Source organism: Mangifera indica, chromosome 1 (genome assembly GCF_011075055.1).
Source record: "Mangifera indica cultivar Alphonso chromosome 1, CATAS_Mindica_2.1, whole genome shotgun sequence".
In the NCBI taxonomy this organism is placed as follows: domain Eukaryota; kingdom Viridiplantae; phylum Streptophyta; class Magnoliopsida; order Sapindales; family Anacardiaceae; genus Mangifera; species Mangifera indica.
In genome coordinates this window covers 8,620,970-8,646,689 of record NC_058137.1, presented here as the reverse complement: position 1 = coordinate 8,646,689, position 25,720 = coordinate 8,620,970, and the positions used below count along the sequence as shown (strand labels likewise).

At 35.0% G+C, this 25,720-nt stretch overlaps 1 protein-coding gene across 6 annotated transcripts; it reads left to right on the top strand.

Moving 5' to 3' along the window:
- The first annotated feature begins 229 nt into the window (after window positions 1-229).
- On the top strand, window positions 230-24,883 carry LOC123222468 (ABC transporter D family member 1-like). Of its 6 annotated transcripts, XM_044645281.1 has the most exons (27): window positions 230-493; window positions 1,560-1,859; window positions 2,207-2,486; window positions 3,409-3,633; window positions 3,727-3,924; window positions 4,056-4,510; window positions 4,903-5,038; window positions 5,117-5,195; window positions 5,993-6,231; window positions 6,347-6,651; window positions 6,735-6,846; window positions 6,945-7,103; window positions 7,592-7,691; window positions 7,778-7,886; window positions 8,481-8,571; window positions 8,820-8,944; window positions 9,039-9,067; window positions 9,158-9,188; window positions 9,357-9,429; window positions 21,920-22,100; window positions 22,180-22,338; window positions 22,680-22,832; window positions 22,918-23,154; window positions 23,703-23,866; window positions 23,970-24,022; window positions 24,120-24,198; window positions 24,341-24,883. In XM_044645281.1, exons 2-27 carry the CDS (start codon window positions 1,699-1,701, stop codon window positions 24,425-24,427), a joined length of 4,020 nt encoding a protein of 1,339 aa, XP_044501216.1. In that variant the 5' UTR covers window positions 230-493; window positions 1,560-1,698; the 3' UTR covers window positions 24,428-24,883. The 6 variants fall into 6 exon arrangements, with proteins under 6 accessions (XP_044501216.1, XP_044501225.1, XP_044501207.1 ...); XM_044645290.1 differs by having other exon boundaries at window positions 1,721-1,859; window positions 9,039-9,188; XM_044645272.1 differs by having other exon boundaries at window positions 9,039-9,188; window positions 23,715-23,866.
- The last annotated feature ends 837 nt before the right edge of the window (window positions 24,884-25,720 follow it).

Below are 25,720 nucleotides of genomic sequence, written 5' to 3'. Positions count from 1 at the left end.
GCAAGAATAAATAATACTTAATAATTTTAATAATAAATTATTTTTAACAAAATTTGTAAATAATACCTTGACTAATAAAAAATAATCATATCAAATAATAAAAACTGTGTTTGGGTATCAAAATAATTAATGACTTTCCTAAATTATAATAAGTTATATTATATGTATAATATAATTATGTTATAATTGTTAAAAAAATATTAATAATAAAGAGCCGTAGACAGTACCATTAGCGTATGGTCATCATCCACACTTGAAAAGTTGAAGGCGAGGCAAGCCTTTTCTTTTTTCTGTCTTTCCCCTGTTTTTGGAATTCTGTTCGGTTCCCTCTCTACGGTTATCGCTTTATGGACACTATCTTGTCATCTCTTCTCTTCACCCTCACGAATCGCTAGAGTTTTTGGATCTGATTCTTTGTTTCTCCTCTCTCTCTCTCTCTGCCATTGCTTCTGATGTGTCGTTTCGGACTTGCGTTTACCTGACGGACGGCGAGGTAGGTAGGGATGAGAATGAAGTGACTCGAAATTTTAATTTTTATTTTGATTTTAAATTTTAATCTATTTGTTGCGTTAATTGAGTGTTGAATAAAGCACGTGAACGGTGTGGAGAACTGAGCTCGTTTTTTAGTAATTCGGTTGACTTTCAGAGTGTTTAAATTGAGTGTGAAGTTGAATTGTAATATTTATGGATTTTTTATGAAATATTTTGAAGCTGAATCATATTTTTTACATGTTGATTGTTATTCGAGTTCTCGCTTGAAGAGTTTAGGTGTGTACGTGAATCATTGATCGTTTATGGAATTAGTTGAAAAACAGATGCCGGAAAATGGAATTTAAGTATTTTCAGGAGCTTCTTATAGCATTTTCTAGAATTTGGAATTTTGAAAATGGAACGTCTTGCAGAACATTTGAAAATGAGTACAACCGTGAAATCAACTGTTTCAAGAATCATATTGTTTTTGGAATCGCTGTTATATTCAGAAAGGGTTACAAATTTCGTCTTTCATTATATTTGATTTATTGGTGTGCTAAAAATTGAAGATGGAATTAAGAAAATAGAAATGAAGTTATTTAGTTATATGTTGCCGCAGTTAATTTATGGAAAGAGAAATTTCTATTAGTTTCAATGATCGGACAACTTGATGAAGTTTACACTTTACAATAATATTGTATTCTGTATGCTTATTTTGCCATAAAACGACTTACAGGTATGTGATGGATGATCCTGCAGAGCATATATTTTGAAAAGGAGTAACATATTCAAAGCATGTTCGGGTGTTTAAAGTTTCTATAGTTTGAATCTTCATTTTCCTAGGGCCATGAACTCTCATCAACTTCTGCATGTTATGGAGCTTGGTTAACATTATTAGCTTTTTTGGTTTGTAGTACATTTAAAGATCAAATTTAATAGTTTCATTAGTTCTTATTCTAGTGGTCTAATTGTGATGCTTATGGTACAAAGATAGTGTTAACTTCTGTGATTGATGCAACCAAATATGTTTGATCTCTACTAATTGTCTCATTAATTATGCTTTCATTTTGATGGTTGTAATGTTGCAGTGGCAGAATTGGCCATCATGCATTTTGACATCTCTCTTTCTGTCATCTGTTCTTCCCCTCACTCACCATCCACCTCATCACTTTATCACCCTTATGTCTTATATCCCTGCCGCAACCACTTTGAGTGTTATCATCTTAAATGCAATTTTGGTACATGCCAGATATTTTGGCTTCTAAAAGCAAGAGGAAACAACTACGGCAATTGATATTTATTGTTTGGAGAAGTGCACCTCTGGCTATGCCTTCTCTACAACTGTTGCAGCTGACCAAGCATGGTCAAAGTGTTATATCTTCAAGAAGGTATGAACTGTTTATTCTTTTTCACTCAACCTGCCTACATCATGAATAACCCAATATCATATGGTGTTCAAATGATACAAATGTGCACGTGCATATATTGTTGTTATTATAAATATTTTGATGCAATAGTAAGGCTGCATATTAATGTCATATGTTAAAAGTTTTACTACAGTAAAGTGGACCTGATGCCCACTCCAAGAAGCTAACATAATTGAAATTTGACAAAAAAATATACAAAAAATGGCCCATAGCATCCGAAATAATGTTATGAAGACATTTATTTTATGCTCACATCCCTTGCCCTCCTCTTTCACAAGTGAACCTGTGGCATACATATGGTTTCACAGGAAAGCTCTGTTGCTAGCCAGTGGTATCTTAGTTGCTGGTGGAACTGCTGCCTATCTGCAATCACGATTTAGCCACAGAAAACCTGATTCTTTTGCTCAGTACAATGGGGTTGAAGATAATGAAGCAAAACCTGGCAAGGGGGCTAAGGACGGTATTAACCAGAAGAAAAGCAAGGCAAAAAAAGGAGGATCAAAATCACTAAAGGTTCTAGCAGCAATTCTATTGTCTGAGATGGGACAATTGGGTGCAAGGGATCTTCTGGCATTAGTGGGCATAGTGGTAAGCTTTTGGCACAGTTTTTTTTAATTTGTGGTGCTTTGTTTTTTTGATTTTTTTTCCTGTCAATCTTCTTTTATATTTAGCAAGAAATTTGTACATTTTGTATGTCCAATATTTATTGAAATAACAAGTATCAGGTCTTGGGTCTTGTTTGATTTCTGGAGGCTTGTAATTATGAAAGAAATTAACTGTCTTTGAGAAAACACACTAACACAAATTTCATTTCTATCCTTGGCATTCGTTAATTGGGGTTTGACCTTGGAGCTATGGATGGGATGTGAGGTGATTTATGTGTGTTAAGAAAAGGATGCAAAGATAAGAATCATATCTGCACTAGAAAAAAGAGTGGGAAACAACCAGGGGAAAAAAGGTATCAAGGGAGGAGATGAGAGAATATACTAGGCATACTCAACTTCAATAACAGACCAAATAACTTAACGTTACATTGATAGACTCTTGTAATTTGAAAAGTGTTGAGACATATTTATATACTGAAGTCATACACAATGAACCATTTTCAGTAGTTGAGAAAGAGAAAAGATGAGAAGAAAATGTTAACCTATCAATTAGTTAGAAGACTTGGGATTAAGTATAGCCTTAAGTCTTTTTTTTTTTTTTTTAAATTGTTTTAATGGATTCTTTCATATGACTAGGATATTGATGTTTGTTATTTTATATATGCTCTTTCAGCCCAGTTGTTTGACTGAAAGCTACTTTGCCTTCTTTTTATTAGTAATTTCTGTTAAGTCTTAAGGCATGAAAGACCAGTGTATAGCACAAAAAGAATCATAGTTATAACTCATACCTTTGGGAACTTCAGATTACTTTACAATATTAATGTGTTTTGCTTCAAATAAGACTTTGGAGGACAGAAGTGCTTTTGTTCTCTTCAATTTACATATCTTCTTTATGCTTTTTGCAGGTGTTAAGAACTGCTTTGAGCAACAGATTAGCAAAAGTGCAAGGATTTCTATTTCGGGCTGCTTTTCTTCGACGTGTACCATTATTTTTCCGATTAATATCTGAAAATATTTTGTTGTGTTTTCTTCTGTCAACTATGCATTCTACTTCAAAGTTTATTACTGGGACCTTAAGTTTGCGGTTTAGAAAAATATTGACAAAGCTCATCCATTCACGTTATTTTGAGGTAATTATGCTTGCTATATCTGGTTGCTGAATGATTCTGTCAAATCTGAATACCTTCTCTCTGTTGTTTATTTTCCTTTCCTTTGTGTTTCAGAACATGGCATATTACAAAATATCACATGTTGATCGCCGGATTACTAATCCTGAGCAAAGAATTGCAAGTGATGTACCAAAGTTCTGCTCAGAGTTGAGTGAACTTGTACAAGATGATTTGATTGCAGTTACTGATGCTCTGCTTTATACGTGGCGGCTGTGTTCTTATGCCAGTCCAAAATACTTTTTCTGGATGGTGGTAAGTCTCTGTTAAGTCTAAATATTCATAGATATTGTGGTTCTCTGTCTCTCTCATTTCTGCAGCCACTCTGTTGCTTAATATGCAACTGGTGTAGTTTATGGTTTCTCATTTAACATGTTTGTGTCTAGGCATATGTGTTGGGTGCAGGGGGCATGATCAGAAACTTCTCTCCTGCATTTGGGAAACTAATGTCAAAAGAACAACAACTAGGAGGGGAATATCGGCAACTTCATTCCCGGTTAAGGACCCATGCAGAAAGCATAGCATTTTATGGTGGGGAAAACAGAGAAGATTCAAATATTCAGAAGAAATTTAAGAGTCTCACTAGGCATATGAGCACTGTCCTTCATGAACATTGGTGGTTTGGCATGATTCAAGACTTCTTGTTGAAGTATCTTGGTGCTACAGTTGCTGTTGTTTTGATTATTGAGCCCTTTTTTGCTGGACATCTTAGACCTGAGTCTTCAACTTTGGGACGAGCTGAGATGTTAAGCAATTTAAGATACCATACTAGTGTCATAATTTCTCTGTTCCACTCCCTGGGAACTCTTGCCACAAGTTCAAGAAAGCTCAATCGTCTCAGGTATTTGTTGATCCATTTCACAAAGGAATTGAAATGGTGACTGTTTCTCTATAGATAAAATGGAAAAAAGCAATGGTGACTCCTTAAATTTAAATTCTGAATTTGTCATAAATGTTTCTCAGATTTTGTTGGAAATCTCTCTTTACTTTTGCTTAATATCAAGCTCTTTGCCTTCAAATTTCTTGTAAAAGCCTGTATATGTTTATTATCATGTAAAAGCATGTATATGTTTATTATCATGTTGAGCATATACAATTGAATTAGGCTATATTCTCAAATGAGATTTAAATGGAGAAAGAGAGGATATAAGTGGTTGACCATTAAGCAAGTCTTACAGCTTGATTTTCTTTGCTTTTTTCATTTTTGGTTTGTTCTAACAAGTTCTTTTTCAGTGGTTATGCTGATCGGATTCATGAGTTAGTGGTTCTATCAAGAGAGCTAAGTATTGATGATAAATCTTCTTCACAAAGAAATGGAAGCAGGAATTACTTTAGTGAAGCCAATTACATTGAGTTTTCTGGTGTAAAGGTGTTTGATATATTTTGAATTAGCTATATGTTAATATCACTATTAGTCTGGTATGTATCTTATATTACTGTTTTCTAGGTTGTTACCCCCACTGGTAATGTTTTGGTGGAGGATTTGACTCTAAAGGTTGAGCCAGGTTCAAATCTTTTAATTACAGGTAAATTTTCTTGCTTTGAAGAATCTTAATTAAGCACTGCATTGTTCTTTTAGTTTTATTTTGTTTTACATCTCCTTCACCTAGACTTCTTGTTGAAGTATCTTTTAGAGTTTGAATTTTTGTGTTGTAGTCACTGCCAGGTTAGTGAATTCCCACTTTGAGGATAAAATGTCAGGTTTCCCTTTCTTGAAAAGGACAAGCAGTTCTTCATTATGTGTAGCATTATTACTTGTTTGGACTTTAATAGTTGTGATAATATAAAATTTTGCCGCATGTCTCTAGAGTAAAATTGGATAGAAAGAAATAGTAGGATTTTGCTAGCTAACAAGAAGGAAGACATTATTTTGGATAGAACTCTAGGATTTTTTTTTCGAGGACATCTAAATTGGAATGCATTTTGGGTGTAATAGATTTTTTTTCACTTTTGTATTTTTTTAAAGCTGGCTGAGATAGTCAGCTTTGTTTTTAGTAGTTTAGCTTTTGGGCTGTCTCATTATGTACTTGTTTGTCTTTTTTCTTTCTTGGACTAATCATTTTTGTGTGGACAATTTGTCTGCTTCTTAGAAATCCCCATCGCTATAGTTTCATTTTTCTATTTTGTACATTAAAAAAGGGAATAAAGGTTTTAAGCAATAAGAAGGTACATCTTAGGAGTTACTTGATATTTTCTTTTTCATGGATTATGTCTACTCTATTTGTAATTGGATACGGAAAAAGGGTGTCGAAAACTATTTTTTTGATATAATCTATATTTAGCAATCTGATACATTTTTGTCATAAACCATTTTTCTCCAAAGGTCCAAATGGTAGTGGGAAGAGCTCTCTTTTCCGAGTTCTAGGTGGGCTTTGGCCACTGGTGTCTGGCCATATTGCAAAACCAGGGGTTGGTTCTGATCTTAATAAGGAGATTTTCTATGTGCCACAACGACCATACACAGCTGTAGGAACGCTGCGTGACCAGTTAATATATCCTCTTACTGCAAAGCAAGAGGTTGAACCGTTAACTCATAGTGGAATGGTGGAGTTGTTGAAAAATGTAGAATTTCTTATAGTTTTCCTCTTCCTTCTAAAATAGATGCAAAATAATTTTGTGATATCAAAATATACTTTGACTTAGTGTTTGGTGGTTGTTTGGTTATCTAATCTTTTAGGTGGACCTTGAGTACCTACTAGATCGTTACCCACCAGAAAAAGAAGTTAATTGGGGTGATGAGCTATCTCTTGGAGAGCAACAAAGGCTGGGAATGGCAAGACTGTTCTACCATAAGCCGAAATTTGCAATTCTTGATGAGTGCACTAGTGCTGTGACAACTGATATGGAGAAACGTTTCTGTGCTAAAGTTCGAGCCATGGGAACATCATGCATAACTATATCTCATCGTCCAGCGCTAGTAGCATTTCATGACGTGGTTTTGTCTTTGGATGGAGAAGGAGAATGGCGTGTTCATTACCGAAGGTTGTAATATAAGTTTATTAATCTGAGTATATGTGTGCTAATTATATGGATTTTAGAACTTGCTAGAGTTGAATGGACTGCAGGGACGACGCTCCTGTCATAACCAACTCTGTGATCAATATGAGCAAGTCTTCTGAGACAGATCGCCAAACTAGTGCGATGGCTGTTGAACAAGCATTTGTCATGGCTAAAAAGGTATAACAAATTTGAAAGTATTTGTTGTATTTTTATGAGTAATTTATATTGCATTAATTTCTTAGTTGTGCCAACATTGTGTATGACATTTTATGTAGGACTCCACTTTCTCAAATTCAAAGACCCAATCATACATATCAGAGGTGATAGCAAAGTCCTCCTCTGTGGATCATAGTGTTTCATTGCCCAGCTTTCCACAACTTCGAAGTCCTTCAAGGGGATTGCCACTGAGAGTGGCTGCCATGTCCAAAGTATTGGTGAGTTTGGTCTTTGATAAGATATGCTTCAATCTCTTCTGTTATTCTTTGTGTTGCTTGCTGCAGACGAGAGTATAAAATTGAACATATCCTCTCAACAACTTGTTCTTGAAAACTTCATTTGAGATTACATTGTCTATGATCTTGGATTTTAAGTCTATGCACAAACTTTATTTGTTAGCTTGTCTTATTTTGCTGTGTGAAATGCATTGTTAATGTTATGAAATCCATTTATCAACTTTGAGTTTGGTCTTCAAAAGAATTTATTATTGTTGTTCTGTTGTTTTATGGTTTCTGAATGTTATAGTGTTATTTGTAAGAATGTGTGTGTGTGTATATATAGGGCCTGCTTACTCATTTATGTTTTTCTATAATCTATTAGATGGCACTCAATGGACCTATTGTTGTCCAAGGATATGCTAATTGTTTTTCATCCCTGACTACGAGTACTCTTAGATCTTTTATGGACCTCTTTGCTTGCTTTTTAGGTGCCCACAGTACTTGACAAACAAGGAGCACAACTACTTGCGGTTGCATTTCTTGTTCTTTCCAGAACATGGATTTCTGATCGGATTGCCTCGTTGAATGGTATTACCAACTTTTAGTTCTATTATATTTGTATTTAATAATCTGAGAGGTCACATTTATGTTAATGAAATATGTTAATGTCACAGGAACCACTGTGAAGTATGTTTTGGAGCAGGATAAGGCCTCCTTTGTTCGTTTAATTGGTGTTAGCATTCTTCAAAGTGCTGCTTCTTCTTTCATTGCCCCTTCACTAAGGTATTTTCTAGCGTTCAGTAGAATGTAACTTGTTTTGAAACTCATATATTGATCTATCCATGTAACTGGTTCCAAGTAGTTTGTTTTTTCGATATGCCTAATATTTATGGAAACTATTAAAAATACTCTTAAATAGGAAATGTCTTGATAGATATTTGTGCATTGCTTCAGTGTTGAATGTAACATGGATGGTGTGAAATCTTTTCTTGACGCGTACGATGTAAATTACTATTTAAACAAACTCTTTGAAAAGTTTTTGAGACTAGCAGAACTGACAAAAACTAGGTAATTGTAAAAATTTATAAGCCTGGTAACATGAGCATTGGCATTCATGTTTGTCTTGTGCTTTTTCTTCTTACTCACCAAGGGCTGGAGTTACACATCTCTTTGCATATTTACACTGCTACTCCTTGTGATTGATTTCCTTCGTAGTGGAAGTTTGTGAATATGTTAAGAAAGTGAGTTCTCGTCGGTTGCATGGTGGTGTTGTCCTTTGTGAAGCTCTTTTTGCTATACATATTTTGCTTATTCCTATGGTATGCTAAATGTTTCAGTGGGAAGAAGAACTTCATTTGAATTACATTTTTTCTACAGGTACTTGACTGGCAGGTTGGCCCTTCGATGGAGAATTCGTATGACTCAACACTTACTAAAGAACTACTTAAGAAATAATGCATTTTACAAGGTAATTAGATTGTATGCTGAAGTAAGCTACTAATTTTTGTACTCCGGGGGGCAGTGCAAAATACTGATTAATTACCTCTATAATAACTCTGAAGTACTTTTGTGTGTTTCATGCTCAAAATTTACCAACTAAATTTTTTGGTTAATAGACTGTTAGTGAATTGAAGCTTCTCTCTTTCCTCTTTCTGTATTAGTACTTGACTCATTATATGAGAAATTTTTGAACTGTGTGTTGAATGCATATATTAGGTTTTCAACATGTCTAGCAAAAGCATTGATGCTGATCAGCGAATAACTCAAGATTTGGAAAAGTTAACCTCTGATCTGGCAGGTTTGGTGACTGGTATGGTTAAGCCTTCTGTTGACATTCTCTGGTGAGCAGTTGTCCCATTTCCATTTGATTTTCATTTTGTAGCAATCTATAAGGTCTTGGAATTAAAATAACTTGAGTATTCATTCAATTCAAAGGTTTACTTGGAGAATGAAGCTCTTGACAGGTCAGAGAGGAGTTGCCATACTCTATGTGTATATGTTCCTTGGTTTGGGTTTTCTAAGGACTGTTACTCCTGACTTTGGTGATTTGACAGGTCGAGAACAACAACTTGAAGGAACCTTTAGGTAATTTTATTTTTGTTTTAGCTTTCTAATTTGCGATTGCTGAGTTTTACATGCATGAATGTGCACACTTGCACATAGAGATAGATACTTGAGTATATAATTATGTATGAATTTAATATTGTTATTATCGTAAATGTCAAGTTAACTTTCTAGTTTTATAATAATTAGGTTCATGCATGAAAGATTACGTACTCATGCCGAATCTATTGCTTTCTTTGGAGGAGGTTCTCGAGAAAAAGATGTAAGCTGCTTCATTATTTCCATTTGTGTGTCCATTGTATTTGGATGCCAATTAGTTATATTAATTGCTTGATGTGGTTGCTTGGAACTAGAAGCTATCTACTGGACAAGTAGACTAAAGTAATGGCAATTGAAATTACCCTAATTGTGAGTTGATAATAAAAAATGTGGTTAACTTGTGGACAAATTGTGAAATCCTGTCATAAATAATAATTTTACTTTATAGTTGGAGAGAAATTTGTCTCTAGTGTGGTGTGAATTCAATTAGTCGAGCTTAAGAAGACTTAAGAAGGTTTAAATGTGTAGTAATTAAAGGTCTAATAAGAAATTATGGCTAAGCAATCAGAAATTAAAGGTCTCATAGGAGGTTTAAATGTGCAACAATCAGAAATTATGGCCAGGCAAAAATTAGTAGATGTGATTGACGATGAAGTTTCAAGACAAGTGTCTAATTATAAGGTATAATGGGGACATTCAATGAAGTTGGAGTTTCCGAAGTTCTGCGGAGATGATTCTAAGAGTTAGCTCATTAGAGCTGAGTATTATTTTGAACTGAATTGATTATCGAATGAAAGCTAGGTGAAAATTGTGGCCCTCCACTTGGAAGGGAAGGCAATACAATGACATTAGGGGCTAACAAAGATCAAAATAGATCAATAGAATATCTGGGAGGAATACATTCAATTTATGGGATTCAAATTTGGAGCTCATGCCTATGATGATTTGAGAAATCTCAAACAAGTAAGAACTCTCCAAGAATATTTGGACATGTTTGATGAGCTTTATCCAGGGGTGGGTTGGAAATAGGGAGGATCAGACTTTGAGTTTTTTCCTCTTTGGATTAATAGACGTTCTCCAAATGCCTGTATGTATGTTCATGGCTAAGTAGGATTGGATTCGAGCTGAATTGAAACCAAATACAATATGACTTAGATTCGACTCGTCCTTTTAGTTGGTGAGCCAAACTTCAGCTCGAGCGCATTGAACCTAACCATTGACTAATTCTGTTCGACTTGTTTGTCATAATTGGAGTTCGGGATTGGCTCGAACTTGGTTTTAGTTCGCCGGATGTAATTCTTGATTAATCACACCACACTTTCGATTTTGTCGAAGAAATGACTTGCAATTGTTGAAGAAGAAAAAAGTGATTTTAACTCTATTGGGTTGTTGTCAAAGGCAAAAGGTTGCTTGACAGAGCAACTTGAATTGTTGAACGCGAACGGTTGATTCAGAGATGACAAAAATATGAGTGATTGGCGACTAAAAATTCGATAGGATTACACCGGTTGATGGAGGGACAAAAAGAGGAGTGAAGAATTGAAGACTAGGGTTGAAAAATGAAGAGTTTCATGGGAGAGAGAGAAGTGAAAATAAAATACAATGAAGATTTTCGCAAGAGAGAGAAAAGGAAATAAAATTAAAAACCTTAGAATTTGTTTTAATTCAATGCAAAGTTACAAATGCATGCCGACTGTATATAATTAAAAATTATTAATTAAATGCAGACGCATGCTAGCTGCATTTAATTAAAACTTAAGGTATGCCAACATTGCTAATTACATAGTGCATGTTGATGCATGCGAGCTGTGCTCAACTTGCGAGCCGAACAACTTCTGTACGCGAGTTTGAGCTCGAGAATGTTAATTTTACTATGTGCAGTTCAAGTTCGGACTAGTTTGAGCTCAAACTCGAATTGAACCCTAGGTCTAACTCATTGGCAGAGGCATATTCTCTAGCCAAACTTTAAGAGATGACCATTGCTGCTCTGAAAGAATAGCCAAGACTTGTGTTAAAAACTCTTCACTTAGTTACTTTTTCATTCACCATCCAGCAATAACCAACACAGTCAAACATACAATTAAGTAGACAACCAATATAGACAGGACTCTTACCCACCCCAAATCCGCCCAAAGTGCTACAGGTTGTTAATTCTAGAAGTAACATAATATTATTTAATAAAGATTGGATGAAAGAATAGTAAAAAGGCTCTGTTTTTGGTGCAATGAAAAATATGCATTCAACCACAAATGCAAGAAGAAACAAATTTATACGCTACAGCTCCCAGTATAAATTGGAGAGGAAGATGAAATTGAAGAAGGTTTAGAGGAAGAGAAGGAGGATTCTGGCTTGATGCAACTTTCTTCACATGCATTGAGTGGAGCAAACAACCTTAGAGTCTAGGATGTTCAAAATATTCTAAAAACAAAACCGAATTTGTATCTGAACCGTAAACCGATCCAAAAAGTAGGATACTCATAAAATTGGTTTGATTATCAGGTTGAAATATTATAACAATCAAAATTTCGGTTTGGTTTTTGATTTATTAAAATTTGAAAACTTGTTATCCAAACTGAATTGAACTAAACTGATTTTCAAATTAAATTTAGAAGAAATTATTTTATATTAACAAAATTTTAATAATATAACAATTCAAAGTAAAACTTAAAAAGCTCATAAAAAGCTTGTTGGCTTTTTATATTCTCTTGGGTAGTGTGACTTTGTGTGGCATGTTGCAGTTTTCTTTTCTCTATTTTTGGAGTCTTGCTCAGTTTTTTATTCAACATTAATTGATTTTCATTCTTTAATATCCAATCGATAAATTGATTTTAAAACATATTATTGTATGAAATTCCAAAACTGGGTAACCAAAAAATTCCGTTCAATTATCTGGTAAAATCGGTTCGATTATCAATCAGTTCCATTTTGGTTTGAAAATTTTTTCCAAACTGAAAATTTAGTTCGGTTCATAAAATCGATTAATTGGTTTGGCCACCCAGTTTTGAACAGTCCTACTAGAGTCATGAGATTGAAGGGTGTCTATGAAAGTAAGCCATTGTTTATATCATTAGACTTAGGAAGTACTTACAACTTCCTAAGTGAGAATGCAACAACTAGGTTGGGGTGTATCCTAAAGGAGGTAGAAGGTACTAGGGTGAGAGTGGCTGATGGTGAGACAATGTAGTGTAAAATGATGTGTGAAGATTTCGAATGGAGGGTCTAGGGTTAAACCTTTGTAGAAGATGTATATTTGTACCTTTAGACAACTATAACTTAATTTTAGACATTCAATTAATGTCAAAATTGGGAGATACTCTGTGGAATTTTGAAGAGCAGAGGATGAGTTTCATACAGGATGCTAGGAGACGTAATTTACAAGGGCAGAACGGAAATGAGTTTTTTGTGATTGGGTGCAACAAAATGTAGAAGTTGCTAGAGGGGAACTTTCAATTGGCATCCATTCACTCATACAACCCAATAATGTGACTGGTTTTTTTATGTTACAAGCTAAAGAGGGATCTATTACATCTCCATGGACAAAATTATAGATCTTGCTCCAACAATTTAAGGATGTTTTTCAGGAGCTAACAGGTTTAACTCTCTCCAAAGAGCATGACCGCAAAATAATCCTTAAAAGAGGGGCACAACCAGTCAATTTGAGACCGTATAGACATAGTAGCATGTAGAAGGACATTATAAAAAATTGGTGTAGGAAATTCTGGATACAAGAGTAATAAGAGCTAGCACTAGTTCCTATTGTAGTCCCATTATGTTGGTAAGGAAAAAAGATGATACCTAGAGGTTTTATGTAGATTATAGAAGCCTCGACAAGATAACTATAAAAAACAAATATCTTATCTTAATCATTGAAGAATTATTGGTTGAACTTGGAGGAGCCACATCGTTCTCCAAAATTGATTTGAAATTTGGTTATTGGTAAATATAAACGCACCCTTCTTCCATTGAAAAAACTACCTTCAAAACTTATGAAGACCATTATGAATTTTTGATTATACCTTTTGGGTTTACTAATACTCCTTCAACCTTCCAAGACCTAGTGAACTCCCTTTTTAAGAGCCATTTAAGGAAATTTATTTTTGTATTTTTTGATGATATACTTGTCTATAGTAAGAGTAGGGATGAGTATATACACCACTTAGGAATAGTCTTACAAATCCTTAGGGACAATAGACTTTATGCTAAAAAGAGCAAATGCTCTTTTGGGTGCATAGAATTCTTTTATTTGGACCACATTATTTTTGCCAAAGGTGTCACTATAGATCCTGAATAAATTCAGGCTGTTACAAACTGGCCAATATCAGAAACCTTGAAACAACTTATAGGCTTCCTAGGTTTTATAAGATACTATAGAAAATTTGTGAGAAATTATGGACAGGTTGCAAGACTACTTACTGATTTGTCGAAGAAGGAAGTAGTCCAATAGAACATGGTAACACAAGAAGCTTTGGAGACATTTAAGACAACCATGACTTCAACCCTAGTTTTGGTTATGTCTAATTTTTCTAAACCCTTCATGATAGAAATTGATGCCAATGGAAAAGGAATAGTGGTTTTCAGGAAAGGCACACCATTACTTACATAAACAAGGCTTTATCCCCAAAGAACTAGCTTCTCTCTATATATGAAAAGGAGATGTTGGCAATTTTATTTGCTATCAAGAAATGGGAGGCCTATCTCATAAACCATCATTTTGTGATTAAAATAGAGTATCAATGTTTAAAGTACTTATTAGAGCAAAGGATAACTACCCTCACAACAAGCTTGGATTGCAAAGTTAATGCAATATAACTATGAAATCCAATGTAAGAAAAGCAAAGAAAACACAGTGGCTAATACTTTATCTAGGGTATCTGGAATGAAGTTTAACAACCTAACAACCACCTTACTACCCTTAGAGTTGTTGCACAAAATTGAATAATCCTACAAGATTGACAATCAAGTACAAAACATAATCACTGCCAAGCAACAACACCTCAACTCTTATAATAATTATTCATGATAGTAGGGAATATTGAAAGGGAAGGGAAACTGTGTTATGGGCAATGACTCATTCCTTAGGACCTTATTTCATTCTTTCATAATACATTAGTAAGTGGCCATTCTGGAGTCAAGGTTACTGTCCGAAAGCTAACCTTTATGGTTTACTGGAAAGACACTTGGAGGGATGTTAAGAACTGAAGAAACTGAAATTAAGGTGTATTTCATTCATCATTTTTTCTATAACAAAGATATATTTATATATACGCATTAGGTATTCTAGATTAGGAAAGAGAATATTTGATTCCTATAATTGAGATCCTATAATCAACTTCTACCATAATTAGATTCCTATAATTATGCTCTATATACTAATTTAGAGATTCTACAACACTCCCCTTCAAGCTGGAGCATAGATGTTAATCATGTCTAACTTGTTACAAATATAATCAACTCAAACCCCATTTATAGCCTTAGTAAAAATATCCCTTAACTGTTCTCTAGTTTTCACATATCTTGTAGAAATAAAATTTTGCTGAATTTTTTCTCGAACGAAATGACAATCAATCTCAATATGTTTAGTTCGTTCATGAAACACAAGATTAGAGGTAATATGAAGAGTAGCTTAATTGTCAAACCATAATTGTGCTGGTATTGATATCTGGAAACCCACTTCAGTCAAAAGTTGATATACCTACATAATTTCACACGTGGACTGACCCTTAGCTCTATATTCTGATTTTGCACTAGATCGGGACACAACACTTTGCTTCTTGCTCTTCCATGATACTAAATTTCCTCCCACGAAAACACAATAATCAGTGGTGGATCTTTTATCTACCTTAGAACTTGCTTAATCTGCATCTAAGAAACACTTAATGTTAGTGTGACCATGATTTCCATACAATATGCCACGTCCAGGAGCACCCTTCAAGTAGCACAAAATTTGCTCTAACGCTACCCAATGATCGACCGTCGGAGATGGCAGGATTTGACTTACAATATTGAAAGAGTATGCAATGTCAGGACGAGTCATTGTAAGATAATTTAACTTTCCCATCAATCTTCTATACTTCTCAGGTTCTTCAAATGGTTCACCATCTTTTGTAAGCTGTAGATTAGGAATTATCAGAATGCTACATGGTTTAGCTCCCAATTTACCTGTCTCAGTCAATAAGTTGTAAGATTGAAAGATGCCTTTCTTGGTTCTTGTCACTTCAATACCCAAGAAATATTTTAATCCCCCTAAATCTTTTGTTTGAAACTGAATATGAAGAAATGATTTAAGAGAGAAAATCCCCACAACATCGCTTCCAATAATGATAATATCATCAACATGAACAACTAGAAGAATGCTATTAGCTTCAGACTGTCTATGGAAAACTGCATGATCACATTTGCTCTTTATCATACCAAACTTTTGAACTACCTGACTCAATTTTCCAAACCAAGCACGAGGACTTTGTTTCAAATCATATAGGGATTTGCGAAGATGACAAACCTTTCCATACTCCCCTTGAGTAACAAAACCAGATGGTTGCTCCATATATACTTCCTCTTGAAGGTCACCATGCAAAGAGATATTCTTGATATCTAGTTGGTGTAAAGGCCAATTATAGGTAACTCCATAGAAATAAATAAACGAACAAATCAGCTTAGCAATAGGAGAGAAAGTATTAGAGTAATCCACCCAATAAGTTTGTGCATAGCCTTTAGCAACCAGGCGAGCCATTGATCCATCCGGATTAACCTTAATTGTAAACACCCATTTGCATCCAATGGCTTTCTTCCCTATAGGGAAATTGACCAACTCCCAAGTACCATTATCAGCTAAAGCATTCATTTCCTCTATCATAGCCTCACGCCAACCAAGATGAGATATAACTTCATGAGTGATATTGGGAATAGAAATAAAATCGAGTGATGCAATAAAGGAACATGAAATAAGGGATAAATGACCATAAGAAACAAAAGAAGAAATAGGATAAGTACACTGTCTTTTACTTTTGTGAAGAGCGATTGGTATATCAATGTTATTAGAAACTGGATCTGACAAAGAATGGTTCAGGACAAGCATCTAAGAGTTGTTGACATTTGGAATAGACCTGCGTAATGGGTGGTCTGACAGGGTTAGACTCTTCAGGTAGGGAATGTCTGGAGAACTAACAGTTGTAGGGCGCGATGAGGTAACAGTATACACCAACAAATCATCATCCTCCCCCTGAATGGTGTAAGTAAGAGAAGTAGAGAAGAAAAGAATGTTTTCCAAAAAGGTAACATCAACAAACACTAGATATTTGTTTAGGGTCAGATAAAAACACCTATATCCCTTTTGAAGACGAGAGTAGCCAAGAAACACACATTTTAAAGACTTGAGATCTAATTTTGTGACATCAGGACAAATATCACAAACAAAACAAGTACTACCAAATATTTTAAGTTCAATAGGAAACAAAGATCTATTTGGAAAAAGAACACCATAAGGAATCTGACCTTGAAGAACCGATGATGACATGCGGTTAATAAAAAAAAGGATGTTGAAACAGTATCAACTCAAAATTGTTTGGGAACTTGCATTTGAAACAAGAGTGCTCAAGCTGTTTCAAGCAAGTGTCTATTTTTTCTCTCAGTTACTTCATTTTGAGATGGTGTGGTAGCACAAGAGGATTGATGAAAAATGTCATTTTGGATCAAATATGATTGAAAAGAATTAGAAAAATATTCTTTGACATTATCACTACGTAAAGTATGAATAGAAACATTGAATTGTGTTTTTATTTCAGCATGAAAGACCTAAAAATGAGAAAACACTTCAAAACGATTTTTGATCAAGTAAAACCAAGTCATATGAGAATAATCATCAACGAAAATAACAAAGTATTTAAATCTAGTTTTAGACAATAGGACAAGGACCCCAAACATTTGAATGAACTAACTCAAAAGGAGAGTCAGCTCGTTTATTGACTCTAGACCTTGAAGACAGACGATGATGTTTGGCAAATTGACATGACTTACAATCTAACGGAGATATATGATGAAACTGTGGACATAGAGTCTTCAACACAGGTAGTGAAGGATGTCCTAACTGACAGTGAGCTTCAAATGGAGTTAAGGCATTGGATCAGGCAATGGACCTTGGTGTTTGCATATCTAGGATATAGAGACCCCTAGATTCATGTCCTTTACCAATAATTTGTTTCGTTGTAAGATCCTCAAATAAACAATGATCAGGAAAAAATGAGACACAACAATTAAGGGCACGAGTGAGTTTACTCACAAAGATTAAATTAAAAGAATACTGTGGTAAATTCAAAATAGATGACAATGAAATTGATGGAGTTAGATTAACAGTTCCAGAATCAAGAACATATAATGTTGATCCATCTACTAAAGTAACAGTAGAAGGGGATGCAAATGACTGAAAAGTTGAAAAGAGACTAGGATTATTAGTCATATGATCTGTAGCACCAGAATCAATGACCTATTTGGATGAGGACGAAACAAAACATGTATTTGGTTTATCTGACTTAGCACTGACAGTGATAGAAGTCGATAAAAATTTTAGTGAGTCTTGGTACTGAGAGAACTTGGCATATTCTTCTGTAGAAATCATAATAGTCTTTCCAGATGGTGAACTGGTAGTAGTGTTAGTTGCTACAACATGTGCTGACTGAGATTTTGGAGCCCGATTCTGCAATTTTCTACAAGTGCGCTTTGTATGGCCTGGCTCATGGCAGTAATAGTACACAATCATTTCTGATTCTTGACTTCGATCAGTAACCTTGTCACGGTTGCTGCTGCTCCGTCCTCTATTACCATTTCTATTAGATGAACATCCAATTTCAGGTACACCACTTCGACTAACAAGAGCGCTATTACTCTGAAATAATTGGGTACTTTTTGTATATAGTACCCTAGTAAATGTGTCATGCAAAGATGAAATCTCAAGACTAGCAAGTATTTGAGACTTGGTAGTTTCGAACTCAGATGAAAGACCCGCTAGGAAGCTCATGATGGCCATTTGTTCTCACTGAGCTTGTTGAACCTTCACATCAGGACTAAATATTAACAACATATTAAGTTCTTCATAAGTTCTTTTGAAGTCCATAAAATAAGAAGTGATGGTCCTGTCTTGTTTTTATGCACGAAAGAAGGCTTTGCACGCCTTATATATACGAGAAAGATTACCTCTTCTAGAGTACAAAAAATCTAAATATTCCATTAGTTCCTTAACCAATTCACAGTGATTAATTAAACTGATTACCTCACTTTTAATGGAATTCTGGATTTGCCAAAATAATCGAGCATCCTCTCTCAGCTATGCTTGTCTAGTACCATCCATAGGAGGAGCTTGCGTAAGGTGATTATCTTTCTAGATAACTGGAACCATTTGACTCCGTTCTAGATAATTGGAACCATTAAGCTTGTGTTCGGTGATTTTTGGCATTATAGGAACTATTTCAGCCATAGTTATCGGTTTAATATCTGCCATAGTAGCACTAAAAGCGACTGAGTAGAATAAATAGCTAGAAGCCGCTGGACAAATTGATTTCTGCAGTAACTAAGGCACGAATACACTGCACGAACCACAAAGAATAGCAAACAAAAGAATTGAAATCTGATCACAGAGAGAGATTTGACAACAACGAACGATGGCGAGATTATGGGGTTCTAACTCGTCGACGCTGTCTAAGTCTGACTGTACTGGCAGTGAGAGCTAACGCACCTGAGAATCGGAGATCTGATGCGTATGTTTGCAGAAGAAACGGGTGGCGCGTGTAGGTCACGCGTTGAGTTTTTGGTGATCGGATTCTGGGAAACTGTCGATTGTCGAAGCGTGCTCCTTTTTAGTGTGGCGGTGAGAGCTAATGTTCACTCTACACGAATGAACTATGAAATTGCTCACTAGGGCTAGAAGAAAATTTTCGAATTTGCACACTAGGGCAAACCGAGCTCTGATACCACAAAGAAACTGAAATTAAGTATTTCATTTATACTTCTTTCTATCATAAAGATACATTTATATATACACATTAGATATTCTAGATTGAGAAAAGGAATATTTGATTCCTATAATTGTGATCCTATAATCAACTTCTATCATAATTAGATTCCTATAATTAAACTCTATATACTAATTTACAGATTCTACAACAAAAACCAAATTTGCAACTGTAAGGTTTGCCAACAATACAAGCCAAAGAATATGGCTTCTCTAGGGCTCTTGCAACCATTGCCAATACCAACTAGGGTATTTATAGATCTTACAATGGATTTCATTGAAGGGTTGCCAAAGTCACATGGTATGTCGATAATCTTTTTAGTAGTTGATAGACTTATTAAGCACAACTGTTTTATGGGGTTAAGTCATCCATTTTCAGTCTCTATGGTAGTGCAGACCTTCCTAGATAATGTTTACAAGCTACATGGTATGCCTCACACAATTACAAGTGATAAGGGAACCATATTTATTAGCAAATTTTGGCAGAAGTTGTTTAAGCTACAAGGGGTTGGAATCTAGCTATCGACAACTTACCATCCATAAATGGATGACCAAACAAAAGTTGTAAACAAATGTTTAGAAAATTACCTTCGTTGCACGACCGGGGAGATACCACAAACTTTTGGGCACAATGGTTATCCCTGGTAGAGTTATAGTATAACTTTTCTTACCACTCCAACATACAAATGACACCATTTGAGGCACTTTACAGGTACGCTCTATAGTTGTTAATGGTGAAAGGCGCCTAAAAGCGATGTGAAGTCCTATCGCCTAAACGAAACAAGTAATGCAAAGACGTTATTTTTGGACCAAAAGCCCTAAAAAAAAATTTATAGAGACTAATCACTTTAATATCTAATCATAGTATCATAGATAAAGTCTCAAACATAGTCAAAGGCGAAAAATGCCTTAAAGCGATCAGTAGTCCTATCGCCTAAGCAGAAAAAACGAGGCGAAGACGTTGTTTTTGAACCCAAAGCCTAAAAAAAAAAATTAATAGAGACTAATCACTCAAATATCAAAATATAGTATCATAGATAAAGTCTTAAAAGCACAAATAAATGTTTATAATAAAATATGAAAAAATGTTAGAACTCTTCAATCTGCATAAACTTTTATCAAATATATATTTTAATCAAAATCTAAGTCTTCATCTTTGTCATTGAAGTTCACATCTTTATCCTCATCATCAAATTTTTCATTTTCGATTTCATTCATTTCTTTTTTAAAACATTATTCTTAATCAAAGGACTTGTATTCTAAGACTTTTTTATCCTTAGATATCGACTTAGGGTTAGACTTAAAAAAAAAAAAGAGATTTTGGTCTTTCGATTGAGTTGTAAATAATGAAAGTTTAAACCTATATTTATATCATTAGGTTTAGTTAAAAAACGAGCTTTTTTGGCACTTTATACTTCTTTGAAAGAACAATAAAAATGCGTTTAAGCTGTGCTTTTAGACTTTTGCTCACCTTGCATGTGTATAGGCAATGGACCTATTGCCTTAAGGATCTTCTCGCCTAAGCGTGTTTTTAACAACTATGGTAGACTCCCCCATTACATATCCCTTATTTTCCTCATGACCGCAAAACAGAGGTTGTTGATACTTTCCTAAGGTCTTGAGAAGCCACCATTCAACTACTACCACATCACCTATAAAAAGCCCAGAATCGGATGAAGATGTTGGCTGACAAAAAAAGGATTGAGAGAGTTTTTCATATTGGAGATTGGGTTTATGTTAAATTGTAGCTATATCGACAACTCACCATGCATCAGTAGAACCCAAAACTACAAGCCATATACTTCGGTCCTTTTCAATTCATTGATACTATGGGAGTTGTTGCTTACAAGTTGTAGCTACTATCTGATTTTGATATACTTAATGTCTTCCATGTTTCTATACTGAAACCTGTCCATGCTTTAGTGCAAGCATCGCCAACTCTTCCCAGGGCATTTCCCACTCCAGATTTGAATTCTTATGCCATCCTTGAACGCTGTATGGTCAAGAGACACAATATTGCAGCGACTCAACTTTTAGTGCAATGCAAGGTCTCTCTCTCCAAAAAGTTGTTTGGGTTTTTGCAGATGAAATGCGTTGGCTCTATTCAGAGTTTTCCCTTGGGGACAAGGTTATCGAGGGAGTATTGCCTATTCAGAGTTTTCCCTTGGGGACAAGGTTATCGAGGGAGTATTGGTGTGAATTTAGGCTCCAAACGACAACATTTGATAACGGTCGATGCACGCAGGCTTAAGAAGGACGACATCATTCCGTAGTGAGATGGATAATTCAAATAAACAATCGAGCATTTGTTGTATGTGTAGCCCAACCCAGTAGGATGTAGCCCATTTCAATTCCATTTTGATTTTGTTTGTTTTGTAATCATTTAGTCGGCCAAATGTCAAGCGATAATTGGCAGAAAAACAAAAATGAATTGCTGGTTATATGTGCATGTATGAAATGGAGGAGAGCAATAAAAACCTATGAAAAAGTTCGTTAACACTGTTTTTTTTCTTCCTCTCTCTCTGTCAAAAAATCTGAATTCATGATTTGAATTTTTCCGTTCACACCATAGTGTTTTTTTATTTCTGAACCATCATTTGTTATGGTTCTCTCTCTCTCTCTCTCTCTCTTTGCTTTATGTATTACTAGATTAAAATTTCTGCTCCCTTGTAACTTTCTAACCGCTTGAACTGCATATTCCTTATAATGACAGATGATTGATTCAAGATTCAGGGAGCTTCTTAACCACTCTCTGTTACTTTTAAAAAAGAAATGGTTGTTTGGTATACTAGATGATTTTGTCACTAAGCAACTTCCCAATAACGTGACTTGGGGGTTGAGTTTGTTATATGCTTTAGAACACAAGGGAGATCGGGCCCTGACTTCCACTCAAGGTGAGATTATTATTAAAAGTTGATGTGATCTTCAGTATTAATACTCTTTCTGTCTTATATCTGATTTCACTATTCTCAGGTGAGCTGGCACATGCATTACGGTTCCTAGCCTCTGTTGTATCTCAAAGCTTTTTAGCTTTTGGTGATATTCTTGAATTGCATAGAAAGTTCCTTGAGCTTTCAGGTGGAATCAATCGAATCTTTGAGCTTGAAGAGCTTCTATATGCTGCTCAGTCTGGTACATCTTTCTCTATTCTGTCAGACTTATTTTGTGGATTCTTCATTTTATGAATGATGGCTTGACTTTATCAAAATTAACAGTTTTCTCTCTCTCTCTCTCCTTCTCAGTTATATATATATAATTGACATCAATTCCTGAGTTTGTGACCTAACTTTCTTATGTTGATCATCAAATTCCATCTAGTACTAGTCTTGTCTTTCTTAATCCCTCTATAAGTAACGATCACGTTTTTAACAAGCAAATACCTGGTTGGGAAAGTTTTCTGCTTTGATTGGTTTCTGTATGCTTGAGCTGTTCAAAAGTTAGACATCATGCTAACAAAGATGTTTGCTGTCCAGAGGTTGATGGGACCAATAGTCATTCACAACATAATTTTCATTCTGAAGATGCCATTTCTTTTTCTGAGCTGGATATTATTACCCCAGCGCAGAAAATGTTGGCCAGGCAGCTGACATATGATGTAGTACCTGGGAAGAGCCTGCTTGTTACTGGTTAGCGAATAGATTTCTTTTCCTTGAGTTTTGTTTTTTTATGTTTTTATGCAAGTTCACATGGGACATGTGTGTAACATTTCAGGTCCAAACGGAAGTGGTAAAAGCTCCATTTTCAGAGTCTTAAGAGGTCTCTGGCCTGTTGTCAGTGGAAGTCTTGCAAAACCATCACAGCATATTATTGAAGAGGGCAGATCAGGTTGTGGGATCTTCTATGTTCCACAGAGGCCATATACTTGCTTAGGAACCTTGAGGGATCAAATTATTTATCCTCTTTCTCATGAGGAAGCAAAACGCAGGGCATTAAGGCTTCATGGAGAAGGTAAGCTGTGTCAATAAATTGTAATGCCTTATTATGCATTTTATTTTCCATTATCATACTGGCTGTCGTGAAACAGTTATCATTTTAATGTTACAAAAGTGTCTGATAGTGTTTGTCTAGACTTTCTACTATCAGACTGAGGTGGATTACAAATCCATTTTTCTAATTTATTGACTTACACAACTTCTAAAGATAATATGGTACTATAAATATCATTGAAATGCTTGGAAGCCTACTAATTGTTGAATAATTCTAACTGAAAGTATGTTCCCTCTTTTCTACTCTCACCTGAAAATAACACAAGCATATTCCTTTAGTAGCACCATAATTTGTTTTTTTATTTTTTTTCATTTTTCAATTTGTGCTGCTTTCATGATTAGTCACTTTTCACATGTACGTTTTTAGTTTTCTTTCTTATCAGCCTGTTACAATCTGTAGACTGGTTGTCATCTAGTTTATATTTTCTATTTGCATGGCTGCTGACATTATGCTGTGGACTTTTCCTGAATCCTTTTGGTTACACCGATTATGGTCCTGCTGAATTTAAGGTAACAAAACAGTTGACAGTACTAATATTCTGGATGCATACTTGAAATGCATTCTGGAGAATGTTCGATTAAGCTATCTGTTGGAAAGGGTTGAAGTTGGCTGGGATGCTGATCTCAATTGGGAAGACACTCTCTCTCTTGGAGAACAGCAGAGATTAGGCATGGTAAGTGATCAGAGCACTTTAAATGCCTTGTTATAATGATAAATATCAGAAACTCAACTAGTGGATTTTTCACTGTCTAATGTGATGCTTTCTGTTCTAAAAGGCACGGTTGTTCTTTCACCGGCCTAAATTAGGAATCCTAGACGAGTGTACCAAGTATGAATCAAAACCCTACTCTTTCTTATTGGACAATTTACTTGAGAATTATCTCTCATGGTATCCTGGTTATGTATTTAAATCTTTTAATTGGCAGTGCCACAAGTGTTGAAATTGAGGAACAACTTTATAGGCTTGCACAGGATATGGGTATTACATTTGTTACCTCCTCTCAAGTAAGTAGTAATTTTTATTACTAACAGATGATTCTGGTAAATAGTTGGTGGACCCATGTGACTCTCAATTTTCCAAGTCCTGTTTGCTTTTTTGACTGAGTAAATGTGTCTTATACCTTTTTTTTTTTATTTTCAATGTTAGCGGCCTGCTCTAATACCATTCCACTCAATGGAATTACGGCTGATTGATGGCGAGGGTAACTGGGAGCTGCGCACAATCAAACAGTAAGTTTACTCAACATCTACAGCTAACATTTCTTTGACATTGTATAAAAAGAGACGGTATCAGCTCTTGAGCTCACATGCATTCGCCATCAAGTGAATGACTGATAACCCTCCATCATATAAGCAAACATTATCTCACCCAACATGAGCACTGTTCAAATGACCCGTCAACAGCATCCATGACATTCAGTAGAATAATTTGGTTTTTGATCACATAATGTAAGGTGTAGTTATTTATGCTCAAGCTCAAAAGAGAAGCTTAGAAAGTGAAATCAAGTTAGGACAATTATATTAGAAGCATTAATTTCTGTAGTATAAAGAAGAAATCCGTTTTATGTATAGTCCTTTTACTCGCAATCATTGGGCTATTCAGTTTTATTTGCCCATTTCTGTTGTAAAAAAATTCTTGATTAATAATTTCGATGCCTTCATGAATAAAAAGTAGCAGCAGTCTATATAATTCTTATTACTGTATCTAATTATTTTATCTTATGGCCTATGTACATTAAGGTAATGCAAATATACATACTAGCATCAACATTTTCTTGCCAACTTGTTATCCAGAGAGCCAAAAGAGGTCGACGAATTTAAATCATATCCATGTTACACTTTCCTCTTTAGCTTTTTGAGTTATATTTTGAATATACATGATACTACAAGGTTTTGCCGAGGTATGTGTAAAGTTTATTAACTCGTGGTTTACAACCATACAGAATCTTTCAACGTGCACTAGATCATTATCAACTTTATGACACAGAGGCCAATTTGAGGGTTTACAGAATTGACGCTCAATCAAACATAGTTTCCTGCTAATATTACGCTTGTAAAGTCTCAATAGATATTCTCAGTCTAATCCAAATTATCAAATGAAGTAACAATATTGTCATGATGCCTTCTTTTCAAATGATTGGTACATACAAGATAAACATGATCAGCACAATCAAGGAATTATATTCAATCACAAAGATTGGGCAAAAGCCCTCTCTTTGACAGTCAAAAAAGTCCAGCTATAACTTCCTTACGCAGGTCATATCTACAGAAATCATCCGAAATCCGGAAAGCACTTGAAACCAGTAACACTTGTCCAAATTCCAACTTGCAAAAGGGTCCTTTTTTTTTTTTCAAAATTTTTTTTGATATTATACGACACCTACCTCATTATTACACAAGAGCTTATTTTACTTTAATATAATCTTCTTCACAATCTCCCATGATTCCCTTCACGTATTTCTTATTTTTATATTGAAACTTAGATCTTGGTGCTCAAATTTAGCTCCACTTTCTTCAATTTTCTTTT